Below are 23854 nucleotides of genomic sequence, written 5' to 3' on the forward strand. Positions count from 1 at the left end.
ACTGCCTTTGGGTCCCCGCACTGCTGTGGCTGGCAGTGGGTAAGGTGCAGATATGGCTCTCTTAGGTGTCCACTAATTAACTACAATTTTTCCCTATTAGAGCTCACTGGTTACTAATCATTCACAGTAAGGCCTTGCAAACTGGTCCATGGTGTGTAGCATCCCCACACAGCCACTGTGCATCATTCCGAGACATCCCCAGTCCCGTGCCAGAGGATGAGCCTGAGGAGCCCCAGGCAGGGCTGTGCCACATGTCCCCTTGGTCATGTCCAGCTGACCCCCTGTCCTGCCCAAGCCCCTGCCCGCTCCCTCTCCTGCCCATGGGTGTGGGGGTTCCCCATGGCCCCCCAGCTCTGCCTGGGGCTGCCCAGCCCTGTCCTAAGAACAGCCCATGCATACGGACTGGTGGAAGCCACTTTATTTACATGAAGGGATCACATGCTGAACAAGGAAACAAGTGCCACTAAAGTACCCGTAACAGCAGGATTCTGTGCTTTATTCACAGGACAAAATATCAGTACAACATTTTCCATAGACTTCTTTGTCAAGCAGATACATCTCACTGTCCTCATCGGTACACATGGTGAGCAAGTGACAAAGGCAAAGTGGAGTGGCTGGAGCTCTGCCTGCCCAGGACATGGCTTGGCAGGGACAGTCCCACTGCCACTGTCCAGGAGCATCCATCTGCTTTGGGACACAGAGGGATGTGCTTCAGAGCAGCCTGAACACAGGCTGCAGGACAGGGCCATCACTGTGGCCCTGGGGACCATGTGGTGCTAAAAGCAAACAGGACCCCACAGAGGAAGCCATGTCACTGCTGACCTGCTGGGATAGGCAGTGCTGCTGAGCACTCATCCCTTAGCTTGGTGGCTGCAGCAGGACTCTGAGTCTTCCTTATCTTGGTTCACTCTGGAGCATTGCAGACTCCTAAGGAACAGGGAAACTCCTTGCCTGCCTCTGCTTGCAATTCTGGACAGGATGGGCTGAGGGGAGTCCTGGCTCCAGCCCCTTGGGCCCCCCTCACAGAAGACTGCAGCTTCATGTCACTGCACCTCCTCTCCCGGACACTTATTCCCACCTGAAGTCCTGCCCGACTGTTTCATAGAATTTGATATTATAAGGTCTATAAAAGTCCCGAAGCTGCTCGATCACCTCGGGGTCTATCTGCACATGAGTCCTGCCCTTGGACTTGCCAAGGCAGCGAGGCAAGCCGCTGCTCTCTGACTTCTTCAGGCATGGAAAGCCTTTTGTCTTGTTGAAGTAGAAGTGCTTGTCTGTGATAACCCGTTTGATGCCCAGGAAGTCCTGGACTTTGCCCATCTCCCCTGCTGGGTCCGTGATCAGCTTCTCCCCACTGACAAAGTGAATCTGTGAGAGAGGGAAGTACTGGAGCCAGCTCTCCAGGTGAACAGCGTACATCCCGATGCGGATGGCGTTCCAGGAGGTGTCCACCAGCCCCAGGCTGCGGTTGCGAAAGGTCAGCCCCTCGAAGGTGGGGATGTCCGGCTTCTTGGAGAGGGTCTGTGTGTAGTCCGAGATGGCGCGGGTGACGGGGTTGCGCACCACCACGATCAGCTTCGTGTCCCGGGACATGTTGAAGATCCGCCGCGGTGCCTCTTTGGTGACAAAGTAGCTGGGGGTCTTTTCCACTGTGATCTGGCTGTCAAGTGTTCGTGGCATCAGGCTCCTGCAAGCAAAGCAGAAGGTGATGGTAAGGAAGGAGCCGGGACAGGTACCAGGAGGTAGTGACTGCACCATGGGGCTGGTGACATGTCCCCTCCAGTGGAACAAAGCAGGCACAGACCCCTCCAGCAGCACAGTGGAGGACCCTGGCCACGGATGACTTCCAGGTCCATCCCAGTCCCAGGGGACAGCCTGGGCAGAGGACAGGGGTACCGGAAGCCCCACACACAGAGTAGCAAGTGTGTGTCCAGTGCCAGGATGTAGGAATGTGATGGCTGTGCCACATCACCATCACAAAGAGCCATGGGGAGCAATGAACAGGGTCCAGGGGGCTGTGCCACTCTGCCAGTGGGAGCTAGGGCAAGGGGCTGCCCAGGGATGTGGCGCTCATGCCCACCAGGCTATCACCCACCCCACCAGGGCTTGAGCAGGCCCAAGAGCTCCAAATGGGCTCCTGGGTACACCCATCTGTTTCTGGCACTGGGAGCTGGGCTGCAGGCCAGGCAAGGAGCACCAGACTGGGGGAAATACAGCATCCCTGCAGCCCAGCTTAACACTAATTAAATCATTTGCTTTGACATCTGAACATCCAAATCAAATAAAAACTAATGGGATGGAAAGATTTATAAATTGGTCTTGTATTACTAGAGTAAACTATCAAATCCACTGCAGTCAGATTCACAGCACTGTAGGTCCCCTGGCTGGAGCAGGCAGGGAGCAGGTAGGGAATGCCTGGCTGGAGCGGGCAGGGAGTGCTGGCAGCCAGGATGAGGCCAGCACATTTCTGCTGCACCCACACCTCAGCAGCACCCTGTGGCACCAGCACCTGTGGCACTAGCAGCTGCTGCAGTGTGAGCAGGCACAGCCCAAATTCAGCTTGTGGAGCTCCCTGTGAGCCCCCCACAATGCACATCCCCAGGCTCTGTCTGCCTGGCTGGGCCCCGCAGTGGGTGTTCGCCCCTGCACAGGGGCTGGCACTGGTACTGCAGTCATTTCACCAGCCTTGGAGCCCTGGGTACTCCAGTGAGTTTCAGACCAGCAGCAGTGACAGAAAGCAAACACACCATCCCTCTCTGCAGCCATTTCTGACGGCATCCCTGTTATCCATGCGATAAACCTGGCACAGCCACCACGGCCGTGCCGGCACCACAACGCGGGGGCTTCCGAGGCTGCGTCAGTGCAGTGACTGAGACCTGGCACCTCCAGCATCCCTAAAACATGGCCCATGGCCAGCAGCTCTGGGCTGATGAAAGACCTAACTGGGAGGAGATCCAACGGCAGCCCACAACACCCTGTGCGACAGGAGGACAGAGATGGAAGACCCAGGACATGGCAGGGAGTGGCAGCACATATCGAGGGCACCAGCCCATGCACCCTCATATGCTCTTGACCAGCTCCCGAATTTGAGAGAAAACAAACTAATTAGTCAGCATAAATTAGCAGGCCTGGTTCACTGAGGTACCTGAGCATGGATGGCGCTTAATTGGCCTTTCCCACTGCTCTGCTTCAAACCCCATAAATCCCGATTACGATTCCCATTGTTTAATGACTGTCAGGAGGTGCTAATTCAGTGCAGGCACATGGCTCTATCTCCACATCACAAACAAGTTTCATCATAAATCAGCACTGGACAGCTCTGTAAGTGATTCACTATTACAATATATTGTGGAGAATCATAAAACTGCTGTTTCATTAATGGCGCATCCTCAAGCCTGTTAGACTTTCATTACGTGAGTTATTAGGTCCATGCATTCAAAATACAAAATTACAGGTTCTAATCCATTATGAAAAACACAAAACCTCTGCATAGTAAATTACTGAAATGAGACAAGAGTTGTTTTTTTTAAATGGACTCCCAGTGTTTGCTGCTTCTGAGCAACAGAGACTGCTGAGACAACAAAACACAGCACAAGCAGATAAATAAATCACCAGTGAAGCCATGCAAGGGGGAGAGATGTCATCTAGGCATTCATTTTCCCACTAACAGCAGGATCCCCAGGGCTGCAGGAGCAGGGAAATGCATGGCAAACCTAATTACACCCGACTTTAAAATAATATTTTTGGACTTCTGCATTCACAGGGTTATTTGCATACAAATAGTATGTCACACAGCTTTAAGGCCCAGGCTCGCTTGTGTAGGTGTGAAGGCTCTTGGTGCTGGCCCACAGTGCCACGCAGCTGCGTGGCCAGGGCTCAACCAGGAGCTGCTCCTGCTGCTCCATGGACATGTCCTGTGGCTCTGCTGACGTCCCCAGCTGGCCTTGGCACTGGCTCCTGGCATGCGCTGAGCCAGCTGCTGCCAGCATGGGGACAGTGATGTACGACTGACAGTGGTGGGGGGAGGATGGCTGGGGCACTCACTCAGCACATTGCTCTGGCTGCAGGGACAGCATTAATTCCTTCTGAACTAGAGATTACTTGCACTAGAGTTGCCCAATTCTTAAAGCCCTTTCGTATCATTTGATATGGGCGTTAACACTCCCTTCAGCCCAGATTAGAGGTTGCATTTGCCCATGTTAGTGACATGGGGACACGTGTGGGTACAGCCTGATGTGGCCCAGCTGTGCCCTGCGGTCCCTGGGAGCCAGCACAGCCCCCACAACCCCACAACCCCAGAGGTCTTGGGCGGCAGCAAGGCAGAGCCTGACCTGGCTGTGGCAGCATGAAGGCAGCGACCTGCCCTGAAGGAGTTAACTCCTCACCAGCACCTTTCCAAGCCCTGAATTATTAATTTTGTTATAATCTGCCTTTGGGCACCCTGCAGCCCCTACAACACTCCCACATTAAAGAAACATGCGCTCCCTCACTGGCTGTGGTGCTTTGATGTCGAACATGCGTGAAACACTCTCCCAGGGAGGAATTTGTACAAAATCTCATCAAACAATTGAGATATTGCAGGTAAAAGTGGGGAGAGCAGTGCCCACTGATAATCCCATCACAGCCCCGGGTCAGTCCCTGCCTGCTGCAGCCCGTTGTGTACACAGGTTGGCGTGTGCGATCCTGGGCTCCATCTGCTCAGCAGCACAAAAACAAACTGTTTAATTTGGCAAAAAAATCCCAAGTGCTAGCTCCTGTGGTGAGGGCTCTGTGCTTTCCCTCTCCCAGCTGATGTCACCAGCAGGGAAGGGTGGGCTGTGAGTGTGTCTCCAGCTGCAGCTTGATGTGCTGGGAGATGAGCACAGGAAGCACAGAAGTCAGCACTGGCCTCAGCTCCCAGCAGGACTGTGCCATGCCGTGCCATGCTATGCTGTGCCACGGGTGCACACACAACTGACAGCACCATCAGCTCTTGCCTGGCACCCTCTGCTCAGCAGGACAGTGGGTGGCAGTGGTGGATGAAAGCTCCAGCAAAGCTGCTTCTGGTAGCTTCGGGAAGTTTAAGCAAAACTGGGTTAAACACGTGAGAAAACGAGGTGTGACAAAGATAAAAAGCTCCGGCTGAGAGATATCACAGGGGTCATTGAGGACACAGCGATGCCCTGGCTGAGGGCTGCACCATCCTGCCAAGGACTGCAAGGGGCTGAGGGGAGGGAGGGGATTCCCCAGCACTGCTCTGCAGCCCCTCGCTGTCAGGGTGCTGCCATGCCAAGCAGGACAGACCTGCTGCATCCCCCAGCCTGCAGGGACAGCACCATGCCCACAGCTACAACCGCACCCAAGGGCCCAGGCCTGGCAGGAGCTGGCTGGGCCCCATGGCCCCGCTGCCACCACCCCGCACTACAGCAGCCAGGATTTAATGATGGAGCAGCTCCCTTTAATAAATGTTTATGTTCAAAGAATTTACACCAGTGCTTGCAGACGGCTAATGAGGGACATTTCCATGCATAAAAGCAGAGCGAACACAGTAATTAACTTTGTTGCTGATTCATTTTTAATCACTTAAATGCTCCAGAGATTTGCAGTGTCCTTTAAGTCAAGAGATTCTTTTTCAAAGGGCACACTGCCATTGCCCTTCATAGACACACACCTATGTGTGACCCTCACCTTCCTTAATAACCACTCGGCACTGATGGAGGGTCTGGCAAAGGCCAAGGTCTGCTCTGAGAGCAGTGGAGCTGGGAAGAAGCAGGAGATGAGGGCTTCCTGCACAGCTTGCACAGACCCCAGCTCTCAGCCCTGCTGGGTACTGCTCTCTGCTAATGGAGACAGGCTGGAGTCTTCCCCCTTTCCCATTTCCAAGGCAACTCCTTCCAAAGGTGAAACTTCAAAACTGAATACTTGTTTTTAAAACCACCACATGTGCCCCAGCTGCTGCAGCAATTCCCAAGTTAACAGCCTGTGTCAGAGTCGCGGTGGCCACTTGGTGACCTCCCTGTGCCAGGTGAGTGAAAATGGACAGTGCAACCAAGCAAAAACCCCACCAACATGCTAATAGGTCCTGGAGACTCAGTGTCATTCAGAGGCCCTCCGAGCCAGCTCTGGCTCTTGCTCCTGGCCCCAGCCATCTCCGGGCACACACTGCAGGCAGGGCCTGGCCCCACCATGGACACCCACGGTCACCAGGGGCTGGTACCCTTTTCTCGCCAGCCTCACAGGGCAGCCAAGCCCGTGGTGTGCCATGTCACCAGCTGGATTTGGTGCTTCCCAAGCAAAGGTGAGAACAAACTGCAGCATTTACAAACAAGGTGAAGGAACAGAGCTAGAATACACATCTTTAGTGCCGAAGGCTAGGCAACCCACATGAGCCTATCTCCAGTGTCTCTCCCAGCTCCTCAGAGAGGGAAGCTCTCCTGGCCTGAGTGAGGGTCGTGGCAGCACCTGGCCCACCCTGGGGACAGGACAGGCAGGACTGCTGTCCACACCACAGGCAGCGCAGGCATGGCAGTGCCCAGGGAACTCTGCCCGGGCAGTGCCTCATGCAACAGTCTCTGCCACGGGTTCCATGCCCATTCCCCAGAGCCAGGGCACTCTCTGAAGTCAAGGAAATTTCAAAGCATCCTTGAAGCTGCTGCCTTCCTCTCTTCTCACTAATTAACTTTACCCAAATGCACTGTCAGTAAAGCCCACAAACATGTCGCTGGGCAAAGCCTAATGGGCCCCCATTTGTGTGTGCGCCAGCCCGGCCATTAGCCGGGAGCACTTAGCCGGGGGCGGGAGCGGCTCTGCCGGCTCCTCTCTTGCCCTCCCACAGACCCAGGAACGCGGGGACACAGCGATGCTCCCGCTGGCAGGGCTGCTCCCCTGGGCTGCGGCCTTCCTTGTGCTGCTGCAGTGCCTGAAGCACCCCAAAGCCAACCCCAAAACCAGAGGCAAGGCAGGGATGAGGGGCAGGGGGCAGAACTCCAGCAGTGCTGGTGCTCCAGGGACCTGTCGCAGCACTACATGGGGAAGCCAAGCTTGGCCCAGGTGCTACCCCTGGGACCAGGGGATTCAGGTGGGGCCATGCAGAACCAGATGGGCTCTGCCCTGTGCCAACGCCTCCGCTGGGCTCAGCTATGGCAGCCAGCAGGATGGGTGGGAGCCAGGCTCAGCCTGCTGCTGCAGCCACAAGGAAAAGCCCCTCTCTGTGAAAATAACACCGGAGCATCTGACAGGATCACTCAGGAATCCTAAGGAGGAAAACTGCACCCTGAGATGCTGCAATTAGAATCACTACTCAAAGTTAACGGCAATTTAAATGACACCATCTTCCCTGTGTTCTGGAAAATATTGAAGGTTATTGGCCCACACTACTTGCAGCAGGAAAAAGCTCAATATTGAACATTTAGTGCAGGATTGGTAATGAATCAATATTTCCCAGTAGCTGCTGTTTGGTTTCAGTTGTCTTAAAATGGACCTTGCTAAAAATATCTTTCCTGTAGTGTGTCTGTAGCCAATGAGGTGGATTAGAGACTGATGGGAACTGTAAACAGCACGGGGGCTCTGGGTCTGGAGCCAGCAAGTGGGCAGCTCCTGGGTAGTGGTCCCACATGGGGGGAGCCCAGGGGTCTGGCTCTGCCCAGCGTGTCATCCCCCCACACAGGGGGCAGCTGGGGCTGCCCCAGGCCATGGCAGGAGCTGAGGTAGGAGGCACCATGAGAGCAGCTGTGAGCAAGCATGACATTTGGAGAGGCAAGGACAGGCAGATCAGGAGGTCTCCCCTCCTGCTAGGTCTGCCATCTCTGCGTCAGACAAATGCCAAGGCAGGGGAAAACACGAGAAAACAGTAACCAATGTTTCTGGAGCATCACAGGGGCTCAGTTCTCACGCTACTTGCCACTGCACCGAAGTCCAACTTGGTGTCCCCACTTGGCTCCCCACTGGGGCACAAGGAAAGGACAGAGCTGACTTGGCACTCAGCAGCCAGGGGCTCCTGCAGGCAAAGTCTCTACTCACATCAGGGAATGCCTTTACCTTCGCCTTTCCAAGGGGTCTGTGCTCCGGGCTGCCTGCAGACACCACCCTCCACCACAGCACTCCGCAAGCACGGCAGCACCTGCTCTCCCCAGCCAGCAGCTGGAAGACAGCCTCAGCCAGGCCAGGTGCAGCCCCCCAATCTGGGGTCCTGGCAGGCCCCTTGCAATCCCTCACAGCCCCCACATCTGCTGCCCCTAGCCTCACCTCTGTCCTTCCTGGGCTGTAGCCACTGGCACGACCCTGCTCTCCTGCTCCCCGGGCTCTTGGCAGAGCGACAGGAGCTTATCGTGCTGTGGGTTAGACCTGCTCCACATTTAATTGCTCCACTGCAAGGAAGAAAATCAATTCCACGTTTTATACTTTAGCAGCCTCTGTGCTTAAGTTTTGGCACATTTGTCAAGCTAAAAAAAAAAAAGGTAATAAACCCAAGGAAGTGTCATTTAATTGTTTTAGCTGAACTAATTTGGAGGCTCTGCTGCTCCAGCATGATCTCTCTATTGATCCAGACACAGAGCCCCGGGGCAGCACACTGCTCACCTGGCCATGCTCCCACTGCTGCCCCCACCTTGCTCCACAGCTGCTCTCTCCACTGCCACAGGCTGCACCCCTCCTGGTCACAGCTGAGTCCCTTCACATGGAGAATCCCAGGCTAAACTATGGCTCAGGGTGGGAGGTTGTCTGCTTGGCTGGAACTGCTGCAGCCCCTCAGTGCCACAGTGTGAGGAGAGGGGACACAGCACCTGGACCAGCACCACTCCTGGTGTCCACAGGTGCCCTTACATGCCCCAGGCGGGGTCTGTTCCTTCATTCAGGGCAGGCTCTGTGTCCCAAACCTTGTTTGGGAGTAGTGTCACAGGTTTGGTCCTGCAATGCCCATGAGGCTCCCACCCCACATTTCCCACACTGACAGCATGCAGGGGAAACAAACAGCACAGATCAGTTGCAGACACAAGGATGCAGGGAAGGACCCCAGCTCAGGATTTGGGGGGGTTGCTTTCCAGCTAGGTGTTGAGCCCATGCAGCTCCCGTCTGAGTGAGGGGCTCAGCCAGAACCCATATTCTGCTCCATCACCTATCCTGCCACTGTGGGTGTCCTTCAGAGAAAGCACTGTCCTCACATGCCTGTGCTGCAGGGCTGCTCACAGCTGCTGGCTTTTAGGGATGCAGGATGGGTGACAGTGCCTGATACTGGGGGGAGGGTGCGGGAATGTCACAGACCTCCCAAGAGGCAAGAGCAGGCAAAGGATATTGCTGTAGCTACTCTCTGAAGAGCAGGAGAAACTGGACATGCTGCAGGACAGCCTCACGAGAAGGAAATGGCTTCAGTGAGCTTCACCTGTGCCTGTTTTGGCTCTTCTGTCACCTGCCACCAGTACTGGCAGAAAAGGATCTGAACATTCCTGGCTGCAGGGTCCACTGTGACCCCAGTAGGACACAGGGCAGCAATGCTGCAGTTCTCTCCATGCAGTGCCTGAGCTGCCTCCCAAGGCACAAGCCCCATGTCACGCTGACTTCCCACCTGCTTGCCACTGAGCACTGACCTGCTTTGGAACCGGGGACATCTCTGCTAGGAAACCGCTGTCAAGATGGAGGGCAAGTGAGCTCGGTGTGGCCGCACGGGCTGCCCCCACCACCCGCCATGATGCTCCGACACACTGGCAATGACAGAGTCCTTTCCCCTGCCGTGAGCTACAGGCACCCGGGGCCAGGCCGAGCCCTCCTCTGCTTCCCGATGCTGATGCCCAGCAGAAGCCCCACGGCCTTGCCCGAACGCACCCAGCACTCTACAACAGCACAGCAAACACCCGTGGGTGCACTGGGTGGGAACCGCAGGGAGTAGGGGGTGAACCGCTGGCAGCACCACTGAGCCCATGGGCGCTGTCACCTGCTTAACAGCAGAACTTGCTGCCTCTCTCAGAGCACCTCACAAAAGCCGTCACGGAAATTAAAATCCCATCTCCTGCTGGAGACACACTCGCTGACCTCTACAAATTATTAGAGATTCCATATAGATCCACAGTTACTGGAGTTCAGAGAGGTGGGATGGCAGAGGACAGGGACTGTTCCGCTCACGGAGCCAGCGATCAAGCCCGGTAGCAGAATCGTGCCGGGGTGCACCGAGCAGGGGTGCGGGAGGACAGCCGTGCGTCCCGTGCACGGGCACTCACACGTTTTGGAGAACCCTTCACCCAGGCAAATGTTTCCTCAGACGGGATGGAAAACCTGGCATCGTCCCGGCTCCTGGCTGCCTAGCGGCAGGGCTGGGGCTCGGGGGCTGCAGCCGAGGGCTCCGGTGAACGGGAAGGACCGAGCCGCGACCCGCTCAGCACTACAAGGGGATTAAGGAAAACTCCCTGAGTGCGCCGGGCGACAGCCTCCGCCGCCCGCCCGCCCGCCCGCCGTACCGCTCCGGCCGCTCCCGCCCCGCCGGCTCCATCGATTGACCGAGGAACGCGGACCCGAGTCCGCACTGAGAGCGAGAGCGCCGGGAGAGGAGAGGGGACAGAGGCGAGCAGCGGGTGCCCGCGGTGTGTAGGAACGGGGATGTTCTGGGACGGGGGTGGCCGGCGGCCGGGGACGAGGGGTGCCCGGGGCGGGCGGGGGCCGGTCCCGCAGCCCCCCGCCCTCACCTGTACCACTCCAGCCCGCGGTGGTAGTTCCTGTCGAAGAAGTGGGGCTCGGTGCCCAGCGCGCGCACCTCGGGGTGCACCCGGATGAACTCCAGCACGGCGCGGGTGCCGCCCTTCTTGACGCCCACCACGATGGCCCGCGGCAGGCGCTTGGTTCCCGGGCGGGCCGGCCCCGGGGCGCTGCCGGCCGGCGGGGCGGGGGGCGGCCGCCCGCACGGCCGCGACTGCTGCAGAAGTTTCTTGGCGGCGGCGGCGCGGGCGGGCGGGCAACGGGCGCGGGGCACGGCGGGGCTGCCGCAGCAGCACAGGAGGCTGTAGCAGAGGTACGAGCAGGACAGCGACAGCGTGAAGAGGACGAGGACCCTCCCTGCCAGCCGCCGGGACGGAGCCGGAGCCACGGCCGGGGCCCACCCGCTCGGCGCCCTACGCGCCATGGCTCCATGGGGCCGCGCCGCCGGGCACGGCGGGCCCCGGCCCGGCGCCCCGGCCCCGGCGTGGCCGCTCCGGCATCTCCCGCGGCTACGCGGCGGCGCGGCCGGGCCGCCCGAGGGGGCTGCGCCCGCCCCGGCCCCCCTGCGCCCGCCGCCCCGCCGCGGCCATCCCCGCGATCGGGCGGCGGCGGCTCCGCGCTGCCTCCGCGGGAAGTGCCGGGGCAGCGGCGGCTGCGTCGCTATTTAAGGGGCCGCCTGACGTCAGCGCCTCCTGGAGCCCCCGCGGCCGCTCGGCGGCCGGTGCCTCCCCCGGGCCGGGCCGGAGGTACCGCCGCGCAGAGCCCTTCCTCCCTGGACCGGGCTTCCACGGGGCTGGGGCGGTCCCGCTGCCCGCCGAGTCCTGCCCTGCCCGGCCCCGGTGCCGGTGCGATCGTCCCGTCCCCGGTCCCGCTGTCCTGCCTGGCCCTGCCCCGCTCTGCCCCGCAGCTAGCCCTGAACCGCTCGAAGCAGCGGTGTGGAGCCGGGGGCACCTCCCTGGGTCGGAAGCGGCGCCTCCCGCAGCCGCGCAACCTCCGCCCGGGACCGGGAACCAGCACCAGAATGGTGTGAGCAGCCCTCGCCCGGGAGCGGCAGCCGGGGCTCGGGGCTGCGAGGGTCACGGCCGGTTCCCGGGATGCCCCAGCCCGGTGCCAGAACGGCGCTGCCCGAACCATCAGCCCACGGGGGGAGCGCGGCGGGGCCGCCCCACGGTAGCAGTCGCTTCTGTCCTCGGCAAGGGCAGGAGGAGCAGCCATCGGCCGCCGCGGTGCCGCCGGTAAGTAGGAGGGAAAGCTTTAAAGTGACGCATGAATTAAATTTCACTGCCGGGCTGGGGCTACTCAGCCCCGCCTGTCCCGGGTGTGATGCCCCACATGCAGTCTGAGCCGGGAAGCGCACCGGCTGTGGCAGAGTATGACTGCGGACTGCTCCATCCCCATCCCCGGCTCCCCTTTTCTTTTCTCTTGCACCCCGACATCCCAGGCTTCCGCTTGGCTGCTCCTGCTGAGCCGAAGGGCTGCGTGCGGCACCGCTTAGACATTAGCAGCCATCGCTCCTGCTTTCTCAGCACTAGAAGCTTGATCGGCTGCAGAAAACTACTTGTCTTGTTCCTTGGGAAGAAGGATGATGATAGGGAGAGACAGGCAAGAAGTGTCAGCCCGACACAAACGAGGATGCCGCAGGCTCCCGGCAGCCAGTCCAGGGCGGGGACCAGGTTCCGTCCTGTGCAACATCCAGAACTCGGTGCAGACATAAGAAACAATGGAGAAAAAATGAAAAGCAGTGCTGCCTGCAGCCTCTCACCTGGGTTGGTGTGGGAGCAGTGGCACTGCTCCTCGCTGGGAGCAGGAATGGAGTTTCCAGGAAGAAGTATCCTGCTGCCTCGGGAGAGCTCTGGATCTAGAGGATGAGCTGAGTCCTTGTGGAGACAAACATCATCCTCAGTGACCCACGGGTTTTTCCTTTGGGGACATTGGGTACTGTGTCCACTGCTCTGTGTGGCAGCAGGTTCTGCCAGGCAGGGCTGAGCCCTGGCCCCTCTGTGTGGGTCAAAGCAGGGGGATGGAGCCACGTGCACAGCACCAGCTCAGAGGAGCTGGACAGCACTGGGCAATCCCTGACTGGTGTGAATGCACCCAGGGCTGGTTCTCCCACCACTCGTATGTGCTGCACCAGAGCCAGTGCAGTGCCAGGCAGGGCCCTGGCACTGACAGAGCCCATGGGGCTCCAGCCCCCCATCCGAGGGCCACTGCCCTGCCTGGGCAACGACAGCAAGGGTGGAGGTACCTGAGGGGCCAGGCATTGGCAGGTTCCCCTTTCTGCCGTGGAAGGTATCCATCACTTAGTTCCTGTCCATGACAAACTGCCAAATTTGTGGAAAAGTTGCTTTTTCCATTTTAGATCACCACCTCCATGTGGTGATCCAGCCTCGGCAGCAGACACATTGCCTAAGCATGAACATTAGAGGCGTCTGGATAAATAAAGCTGCTGCGGATGCCTCAACACCTCCAGGTTTCTCTACTTGCAAGGGAGGAATGTTTTGTAAAGCCGACAATTTTGCTTCCAGTCTTTGTATCCGTGTAGGGCATGTCTTTCCCATGACATGTTTGCTGTTTACACCCCACTCCACATAAACAACAGCTTTCTGGTGCCATCAGCATGCTCCCGGCCCTGCCACCTGTGCTAAAATAGCCCTGGGAGCCAGCCCCCAGTGGGATCCCTGGAGCGGGAAGCCAGGCACTGGCATTGCAGGATGAAAGAGCCCACTGGATCACCGCAGAAGATTCCCTCTCCTCAGCCAGTGCCTTGCAGCATGGCGGCTGGAGGAAGAACTGCGAGCTCTGGGAAACATCCTGCTTCCTTCTGCCCCCCTCACCCATTCCTTTGTGGAATTGGTGCTGCATTCTGCACCCAGCCTTACACCATCCTCTCCTTCATCTTCTCTTCCCCACATCCCTTAGCCACTTTTCAGGGTCCCATCAGTGCTCCCTCTCCTTCTCATCTCTCTTGGGTCCCTGGCTCTGTTCCCAAGCAGATCTTTCCCATCTTACCTCCTTCACCACTCCCAAACTATCCAATCTCCTGTACTGGGATTTACCAAAGCAGCTGGACGCCACTGCCTTGTCTGACATTAACCCTGAAGGACCCCCAACATCCTGTCCCTCCCAGGCCGCTTGCAGCTCCTTGATGCTCATTTGCCCAGGGTAGTGTCTCCAGTATGGCCCCAGCAGCCTCTCCTGCTCCTCCCTGCTCAGAGCAGCGCTTGGCTCATGGGACTGTGGGGCTGTGGCCGAACAGCGCTCATGACACAAAAACCATGCAAGGGATTTGGAGCCTGTCTTCAGGCCTCAGGCCAGCCCTATGGCCTTATTTCCCCTCCAAGAAACTGATCTCACCATACCATGAACTGACAGCAGCAGGAACCACTGCTGGGGGCTCCCGGCTCTGTGTGTTTTCCAGGGGGGACCTGGCCCAGGACTCATCCCAAGCACAGACAGCTGCCAAGCAGGCAGAGAGAAAAGCTGCCCCAGTGTTGAGATCAGAAATCTCAAATCAAACACAAAGTTTGTGCCAAGAGAATGAAACCTAAAAGAATAGGGAAGGAATAAAGTACACACTAGAAACAGCAAATAAGATTAAAAGTGGTGTCCTGCCCACTATGTCTCCATGTTGAAGGCAGAAGAGAACAAGTTTAGAATTTATTTCCAGAGCCAAAGAAAGTGCTCAGGGCCAAATCGTCACTGTTAGTCCAGTTTTCTGTGTCTAATATTTATGTCATTAACAACCTTTTGGTTCTGGGCTGACAAACTGCCACCTCCCCTTGTGTTGGGAATCAGAGGCTGAGCGGTATGTGTACGTGGACAGGGATCCTCAGTGCTGCGGGGCAGCCAGGGCTGAATTGCTCCAGCCTCATGGCCCCAGTGAGGTCCTGAAACAGACACCAGGCCTGTTGCTCAAGTGCCTCCCTGTTCTCATTGTCCTGGTAGGAAACCTGGAGCTGGTAAAAGGACATTTTGTCATTTTGGAGTTGGGCAATGGAGGAGAAGGATGCAGTTGAGCCAGATCCATGGGCAGCAGTGAGGGGCCAGGAGGGTGCAAGGATGGGGATCAGAGCTGATGGTGCTCAGAGACCCGCTGCAGGCCCTCAGGATACTGTGAACACTGTGGGGGGGAACAGGCCAGCAGGACTCAGCTGTTCCCAAGCACTGTTAGTATGCTGGGACTGCATCCTCACTCCCAAAGTCTCCAGGAGCACTGCAGCAGCAGTCAGCATTTGAGTGGTTTCCTGCCCTTTGGTGCAGCCCTCGCACCATACTGGACCAGTGATAGCCACAGGCTCGGTGCTGCAGAGGATGGAGGTGGTGCTCAGTCCCGTCAACTGATGGCACTTCAGCTGCCCTGGCCCCAGAGCTGCTTCTGAGGGCTGATCCTGGCTCGCACAGCCCCTCAGCTCATTGACACCCAACCCAACACTGGCTGGCAGATCTCCCAGCTCCTCACTTTGGGGTCTCCTAAGGGCAGGGGAGTCTCAAAGTGCCTGTCAGACAGCAGGATGGAAGTGCAGGCTTTGGAGCTGCCTTGAATTGGGTCTGAACTCATGTTAAGCCTCATTAATCAGTTGTAAATGCACTGTATTCCCAATAAGGTCAGAAACAATAAATTTAATTTTGACTCTGACTCAAGCTACTTTGGTCCTAATTCTGAGCCTCCTGCCCAGCCAGAGCAGCCAGCCCTGGCTGTGCTGCACAAACTCATTTGATTCTGAAATGCATTTTTAAGCAGGATGGAGTGGTGCTTAAAAGCTAAATGGCTTCCCCCGGCTGTAATCACTGCTCAAGAGTCCTGGAATGAAAGGGATAAAGTCTGGGGGCGGGGGGAGGTTTTAATCTCACTGAGTAGATTACAGAGATTACTGCAATTTAATCCTTACGTATCTGTCACTGACGCTGCAAAGACCATAACCGAGGTGGGCAGGGGTGCGCCGGCCCCCTCTGAGCTCCTGCCCCTCGTAGCGGGGCCGTGTTACAGCTCTGCTGCCCACCATGCCGGAGGCCACTGCTGCTCCTGCTGCGATGAGGTCCAGCAGGCACTGACCTCGGTGCTGCCTTCTGACAATGAGGATGCCAGGTCAGGCAGACCCTCTGTCCCAGCCATGACCACCTGGGCAGGGCAGGCAGCTGCTGTGGCACTGTGGGCTGAATCTTGTCCATGGGACTGGGCACCTGCTGGCTGGGCTGGGCTGGAAATGCACCAGAATCTGAAGAAAAGAAGGGAAGGGCCCTGGGATGAGGCAGTGCAGGCAGGGCAAGGGTGACCCACAGGTTCCCTATGTCCTGGTTCCCCAGGGCGGCTGCATCCTCCCTCTCCCCCACAAGCAGCCTTCCTGCTCCGAAAGGAGCCAGAGCCACCTCCCCAGTGTTGGAGGGCTCCAGGTGGCTATTCTGGGTCTATCAGCGTCAGGCACAGTGTGAACAGCACAGAAAATGATGCAGTTGCAGGGTTCATCTGTGTGCTGCGGCAGGCGGGGACCCTGAACCATCTCTGCTCTCATCATACACTATCATCGCACAGAGCTCTCCCAGGCTCTCCGCAGGGCCTGCTTAGGGTAAATCTCATTATCATTCTTCGGGAATCACAGGGCCAGGAGCTAGTTCTCCAATAACTCGAAATATCTCTCTGGCTCACAGACCTTCACAATTATATTTAACTGCAAATGAGGAATCTGTACTCAAACACAAGCTGGTAATTTTTTTTTTGAAGCTTGTTTTCAGTGTCACCTCATGTTCAGCCCAGCTCTTCCACAGCTCTGTAACCCCGTCCTTGCCTTACGTAAACTTGAAGGCAGAAAATCAGAAGCGAGCTGCCCTGTTTCCACTGGAGGGACAAGACCGGGTAACTCACTCTTGTTCCCAACACTGCTGCCTCCTCTGGCACCATCGCTGGGTGGAGGAAGGCCTGCCCTCTTCTTACCCACTTCACTGAGGGTTCCCCTCCATGTGCCAGGAGGTGTCACTGCCCATGTTGAAAGCCATGGGCTGATAAAAAGCCACAAAAGACCGGGAGAGCGGGAAGTGCTGGCAGAGGTCTTGGGCTGCAGGAAAACTATGGAGGGTAGCAGCGCCTCAGTCAGGAGAGGTCCCTGCAGCCACTCCAAAACCAACACCGACTTACCTGCACCATCTTTGGGGACTGCTGGGCATCTGGGAGTGGTTCCCTCCTCTTGTCCCCTCTGGGTGAGCAGCCACGTGGCTCTGGCACAGGGGGGAACTGGGCACAGCACAAGGGACCCACCTGAACCCCACAGAGCCAGCACATGCAGAAAGTCTAGGCAACGCCAACCCCTGTATCTATAGCTCTGCACGCTGGAGGCTTTTAAAGTCTCCCCGACAGCCAACTGGAGTGTCCTGAGTGACCTCACTTGGGGCTGGGGGGCCCAGAGGGGACCTGGGTTCACCGTGGGGATGCTGGGCAGGAGCATGACTGCAGGCTCGTGGGGCAGCCCAGGGAGGGAGAGGTACGTGGCTGTACCAGACACAAGAGGTTGTGACAGGCAGAACAGCAGAAGCTTTGGTGGCAGCTTTGCACTAAAATTAACTCATTTGACAGCAGTTTCTGGTGCATTTCCATGGGCTCCCGAGCTGTGAGTAAGTGAAGGGCACAGGTGGGAGTGAAGAAGTGACGTGCTCCCAGTCTCGGTGACCTGCAGTCAGGGCCGTGTGGTGCGTGCAGGCAGCTGCCGGGCAGGGATGGTGCGAGCACAGAGCCACGGGTCGCTGCCAGCCCAGGTGGGCAGAGGGGCTGCCGGCTGGGTCCATCCTGACCGCTGTGACGGTCTCCCAGCAGCTTGCCCTGCATCTGCCCTCTTCTCCCTGCAGCCTGCCGGCATTGACACCGCTCTGCACCTGTTGGAAACAGACTAGAACAGCCACTCTTGGCAGTGCAGCAACCTCTGCCGAAGGTGGCAGCCAGCAGAGGGGCGGCGGGAAGAGAGCCCCTACTGTGAGAGGGCTCCCAGCTTGGCGTGCTCATCGTTGTCCCATTCCCAGTGCCCTCCTGCAGCTCTGTGGCACTGTGGGCAGCAGCTCCTCCAGCCACCCTCCCCTGTTCACAGTCTACGGGGCTGTGTGGATACAGTGAGGCTCTGGTTGTGCCCGTATCAGTTGATTATGCAACCCCCCCGGAGGGTCCTGGGGACACAGGCTGCCCTGCACCTCCCCGTGTCAGGTGTCTGTATTGGCCAGAATGGGCACTGATTGCCCCGGCGGGGCTGGCGGTGCCCCAGCTGCTAAGGGATTCTCATCCAGCAGCACAGCGGTGAGGCTGCCCCGGCCGGCCCGGCCCGTCGCGGCTCGGCTCGGCGCAGCGATGCCGCTCATGCAGGCGCGGACGGAGCCGCGGGGCCACGGGCGGGTTCTCTCCCTGCCGAAGGCACGTTCCCCATGAGCTCGCATCCTTCAGATCAGAAGCTCTCTCCAGCAGGAGCACTTTGAACACCCCGCCTGCTATTTTTAATGGGATTGAAAAGAGAACAAAACCATTTAAGAACTTGAGGAATCAAAGCAAGTGTCCCCACGTCACGCCCAGCGCTTGCAGCTATATCCTGATTAATGACAAGAAAGAGTGGGGAAACAATATTTAATCACACCCTGTTTATACTAGAGCCAAAAATCAAAGAGCTGCATTCCTCTTTCATGAGAAAAACGAGGTGGGCATTTCCCCTCTGGTGATTAAGTTTCCCACTACAAGCACATCAATTTCCTTGATTTGGCACAGGGTCCTCGATCACGCCACAAATGAGGGCTTCCTTAGCAGCAAAATATTGCAAACCCCCAGCCAGATCCATACACAAGACACCGATGTCCATCTATCATTTTGCCTGGATTATCTCAATACACATCTCCTCGGGGAGATGGAGATGAGGCACTTGCAGCCAAACCACTGCTAACGATTGGCACAGCTGCAGCAGTCCTCAGCCGAGGGCACCGCAGGGCTCTGGCCACTGGCCCTGTGTCCTCTGGGCACGCAGCCCTGCCTGCATGGGCCCTGCTGCCCGTGTGAGCACGGTGAGGATGGGTGGAGCAGGGCATGAAGACTCTCGTGGGCTGAACCCAGCAGGCTGGATGCAGGACCCTGCAGGACCAGATCCTCACAGCGCCAATGGCAATGCTGTGGTTCTGTCACTGGCCAGACCTGCAGAAGGACCCAAGTCCCGTGTCATTGTGGCCACACCGACTCCCATGCTGAGAAGGGAGCAGAGCGGGATCCAGCTCTGGCAGGGGGCAGGGGGTGACACAGATAGCGATACTATTGGGGCTGCTGTGGGGGACCCCAACTCTGCTCCCAGCCCAGAAAAGTGGGTCAGGGAGCACATCACCTCTGCAACATCCATTCCCTCCGTCCCCTGATTCCCCCCTGCCTATATCGATTTGCTTGGAATTCCTTGATTAATTAATGTCAGAGAAATGCAAGGTCTGTTAATTACCTCTGATTAATTAGGGTGAACTTTTAATTGTGTCCTTAAGCTGAGATATGCTGTTCAATAGGCTCTGTAATTAGTGACCCAGCAATCTCTGTTAAACCCATTAGCCCAGTGTAACAAGTGTAAGGAGCTGGGGACTGCCCAGCAGGCAAGGGCGCTCCAGCAGCCTTGCACAGGGCCCTGCTGGTCAGTGCCATCTGTGCAGAGTTGCCCACATACTTTGTGTCCCACATCCACGGGACATGACTGTTGGTCATGGTGGGCTGGCCCTCAGGTACAGTGATGCCGGGGGCTGAAGTGACCTGCACTGACTGAGACTGCTCCTTGCTCTCCCCAGGGACCTCAGAGGGCCCCAGACCCCTGGGAAGCTCCTCTGTAGGCTGTGAGGTAACTGGTTAAAAACAACGCAGTCTCCATGCAGAGGTCAGCCCGTTACCTGGCTCACTCTTCTCCATGATGTCCTTCTGTCCTTTCATCCTTCTGGCCTTCCTTCCTTCTATCCTTCCATCCCTCTGCCTGGCCCTTGCTCACTTGAGCAAAAGGCTCTGGCAGGCAGAAGAAAACTTTCTTCCCATTGACATATTTCATCCTCTACTGCAGTTTAATATCCAGGTCAGGAAGCAGATGGCAACTAGCCTGACTGTCTTGGCAAGCTGGGACAGGAGCGGCTGTTTCCCAGCGTTTATTTCCCCACCCCATTGACTGTGCCAGCAGCACCAGCAGCTCACCTACTCCCACCCCTGCTCCCCTCTCCAGCAGCACCCAGCAGGTTGGGCCACAAGGCCATGCCACAGAGACAGACACTGACAGATTAGACTTGCTGGGTCACATGCTACCCCAGGAGCAAAATCACCCAGGGAAATGGGTGCAGTGCCCACTCATCCCAGGGCTGGAGGGTCCAGCCATGGCGAGCTCCCTGACTCAAACTCCTTCTGGACTGGGGGGCACATCTCAATATGGATGTGCAAACACTCCAGCCTGTGCTAAGCAGGAGCTGGAGTTGGGGGCCTGCACTGTTCCCCAACCCCAGCTCTTGCAGCAGCACGACCGTGTGGCACCTAGCCCCCGGTGGGGACCAGGTTGTGTCCTCTGGCTCCGCACACTTGTCCCACTGCCTGCTTGCGAACGGTCCCCCTGCGCCTGCCTGGCGCCACCAGCACTGCTGCTGCCTGGAGTCTCCTAAGAACCACCCAGGCCCCGGGAAGTCATTAGTAATTAATTTGGTTTCTAATCTTCTAATCCAGCTGCTCCTTGATTTGATAAGCGAAAAATCTGCTCTGGCCACATGGTCGCTGTTCCATGTGCTGTGTCCCCACAGAGACACCGGCAAGGACAGTGCCACCCTGAGTCCAAGGGCCAGACCCTGCACTGTCCTTTCCTGTGGCAGAGAATTCTGGGTCCTGCCCAGCTGTGCCACACCGTGCCATGCTGTGCTGTGCTGTGCAGTGCCACTCCGGTGCCATGCCATGCCATGCCCAGTTGTTGGAGCAGATGAAGGGGAATGCATTAGTCTCATCCTGATGGGTATAGGCACAGGACTAATGGGATCAAACCCTGGTCCCAGCCCTGAATGAAGGAGCTAAGGGTCCACGTGCCCCACCTTGTTCTTTATGGACCTGGAGCTGAGACAGGACAATTTCCACTTCTGTTTGAGGCTGGGAGCCATCACATACCTCAGGGTGCCAGGAGAGAAGCCTTCCCTGTCCTCGGTCCTGCTGTCCATGGTCTCACTGCAGGGTGAGCAGGGTCACTGATTGCCCATGCTTCAGTGGCAGTGGCTGTGAACCACCCCTGCCCAATGGGCTGTGGGCTCTGTCCTGCAGTGGGCTCTGTCCTGCAGTGTGCTCAGTGTCGTGGTCCCTGGCTCTCCCCTGAAGCAGCACAGTGACACAGGGCATGTATGCCTGGTTGGGAACCGCTGGCCCCACCGGTGCTGTGGGCATGGGGCCACATGCTGCCCACGGGGTCACCAGCTATAAGCCATGTGGCAAAGCAGTCAGCAGCGGGTCTGTGGCACACGACAGGATGAGGGAACATCACAGATGAGAGCCCAAATCCTTCATTAAATCCCACATTAATCTCTAAGAACAGCAATGTCAAAAATCTTAGCAGCAAAATTAAATTGTGTAGCTATATTTCAGCTGCACAAAATCAATATTAATTACAGTGGGACAGACATTGCTGAGAGGGGGTCTGACCCAGTATTTACCACTGCAGTCCAACTCCAGCTTGGCAACTTGTTTCTATAAAACAACAGCACATGTTTTTGTGGCAAACAGTCTCAATCCAGTGGGTGTTGGGGCTGAATACAGATGTGATGGGACAACGACCCCCCCCGTAGAGAGAACACAGGAGGGAAACACAGGGAAGGCTGTGTACAGCTGGGCAGGAAGCGGGGAAGGTGGCCATGGTCCCTGAAAAGGGGTCTGCAGGTGGGCTCTGGCCTGGCAGCACCACGTCCTGCTGGCATCACCACCCCTGGTTCCCCCCAGCTCCCCCCAGCTTCTGCACCGGGGCTGCGTGCCCTCTGCCCTGGGCTGTGCTTCCTGGGGATTTACTCTCAGCTAGAATGAAGCTCATGTCAGAGGGTTAAATCCCATGTTTAAACATATTTTTCTCTTAGTTACATTAAAACTGAGTCTGAGCAGGCCAAGAGAACCCATGTGGGACCTGTCGAGCTCGTTAGCCCTGGAAGGACTATTGCTTTCCTTCAGAAAGCCTGTTTTACCCTGTTCTACTCACCCTGCTTCGGTGAACTCTAACTGGAGACAAGCTGGAGTGTGGTCTGCAGCTGAGCCTGCCTGCCCACCCTGTTTGCCCTGCCTGCAGGGAGGTGGGATGGTTTTAAGGGAAGGGATTTGGTTGGAATGACTCCCATCCAGTGTGGGATTTGCGGACAGAGGCAAATTGTTGCAACTTAGTCATTGAAATGTAACTTCTTGGTGCAGGGGAAGCTGCGCAGCATTGCAAAGTGATGCCCGCCAAAAATCCAGACCTTGGGCTCACAAGGAGCAGGCTGTGGGCTCAGTGTCCCCATGGGCACAGCTTGACAGCAGTCAGGGGCAGAGTGGGACACTGCCCTTTGCTGGAGCTGGGGCCCATCTGGTTGGGCTGGGCCACAGCTGGCCACGGCAGAGACTCTGCTGACTGGATCGCAGGCAGTCTGTGTGGGAGCAGGGGTGTCAGGGGTGTCCCCGCATGCCCGAGCCTGTGGCGCTAGGCTGGGCTGCTGTGCACTGTGCTCGATGGCACCATAGCTGGCCAGCTGGGTGTGGGGCATCCCTGGTGCCTGTCTCAGGCAGTTAGTGAGATGAGATGAGCCAGAACAGGGAGTTTGGGGCAAAGGAATTAAAATGGGAGGGAGAGTTTTAATTAGAGAAAGAAGTCAGAGTCCGTAATCAGCTGGGTGAGTGACTGCCTGCTGTGGGGAATTCTCCATATGTCAAATGGCATCAATCAAAATGCCACTTCTTATACAATGGCCTCTGTGCAGGAGGAGGGGCTGCTGTACCCTGTGCTCAGGGCAGTGCTGTGCCTCAGGCAGAGAATTCCCCCACTGCAGTCCCTGGGTTCCCAAGCACCCCACGGCACAGGGGAGCAGGGCCAGGACCAGCCTGTCCCATGCCCCAGACTCCCTGCACTGGATTTGGTGGCGGTATCATGGGGGGTCTGTCTGTGCCCTTCCCCAGCCCCCAGGCCTACTCCAGGCACGAGGAACAGAATGGCTTCTTGGGGGCCATAACCAGCCCCTGTGCCTCTCTCCAGACTCATCACAGGTGACATGACTTGCTGCAATCCTTTGTAATTGTCGGCAGTACAAGGGGAGCGTGTGTCCTGGTGTGCTGAGGCAGGAGAGGGTGTCCAGTCAGCAGGAGGTTGGTATGCAGGTCCCTTTGGTCCTGTGCCCACCCACAGCTTCAGAGACCCCTGGTGATGCCTGTCAGCAGTGGGGCCCAGCTGAGCCCCGTCTGATGGTTGGAGCCCAGTGGCAGCACTGAGGCACAGGAGAAGATTCCTGACACCAGCAGGGCCCAAGGGCTGGCCTTGTCCTTGTCCTTCTTGCAATGGCCTTCCAGCCATACCTCACACTCCTGGCAGGCTCAGTGACTCCCCCATTCATGCTGGGCTGTGTCCAGCGAACATCTGTGGGTGTTCCTTTAGAAACATGTTTCATGCACCAATAGTTTAACAGTGCAGAAGTGAAAAGGTTCCGGATCCACATTCCTCCAGGAGGAGAGTGGCTTTCCTGGAGATGGAGCAGTTGGAGTGGGAAGAAGAGCACTGCCATGCTAGGACTGAGCTGTACAGGATGTGCAGTGGGAGTGACAGGAGGCCAGGGCAACCCCATGGGGATGTGTCCCCCTGTGGCACAGGATGCTTTGGCCACTGAGGTGCCACATCTCCCAGGGTCTCCCCTCCATGTTGCCTGAGGATGTGTTCCCAATATGTCATGAGGGGCTGCCCCCCAGAGCTTCCTGTCCTCTGCCCCCGCTCAGGGTGTCTCACTGTGCCAGCAGCTGAGCTCAACACTTTTGACTCTATTTATTACTAAAAAATTATGCAACTGGGTCGCATTCCTGCTATTTTTTATGCATGAGCCAAGCAGCAAATTCCATTATTTAAAAAAAACTGTTTTAGCTAGTGATGCACTAGACCACGCAAGTAAATGCCCAAAATAATTCCAGCTGACACCTTTATGAAGGCAGAGTGAAGTTTGAAGTCTACACAAGCCTTTCATTTGCAATCTCCCATCCCTC

The 23854-nt window shown here is 57.2% G+C and overlaps 1 protein-coding gene across 1 annotated transcript; it reads right to left on the minus strand.

The window, feature by feature from the left end:
* Positions 1-400: 400 nt before the first annotated feature.
* HS3ST2 (heparan sulfate-glucosamine 3-sulfotransferase 2) lies at positions 401-11121 on the minus strand. The gene is made up of 2 exons (XM_039560463.1): positions 10650-11121; positions 401-1687 (listed from the first exon to the last, which is right to left on the minus strand). Exons 1-2 carry the CDS (start codon positions 11081-11083, stop codon positions 1069-1071), a joined length of 1053 nt encoding a protein of 350 aa, XP_039416397.1. The 5' UTR covers positions 11084-11121; the 3' UTR covers positions 401-1068.
* Positions 11122-23854: the final 12733 nt, after the last annotated feature.

The sequence above is a fragment of the Corvus cornix genome, chromosome 14 (genome assembly GCF_000738735.6).
Source record: "Corvus cornix cornix isolate S_Up_H32 chromosome 14, ASM73873v5, whole genome shotgun sequence".
Lineage (NCBI taxonomy): Eukaryota > Metazoa > Chordata > Aves > Passeriformes > Corvidae > Corvus > Corvus cornix.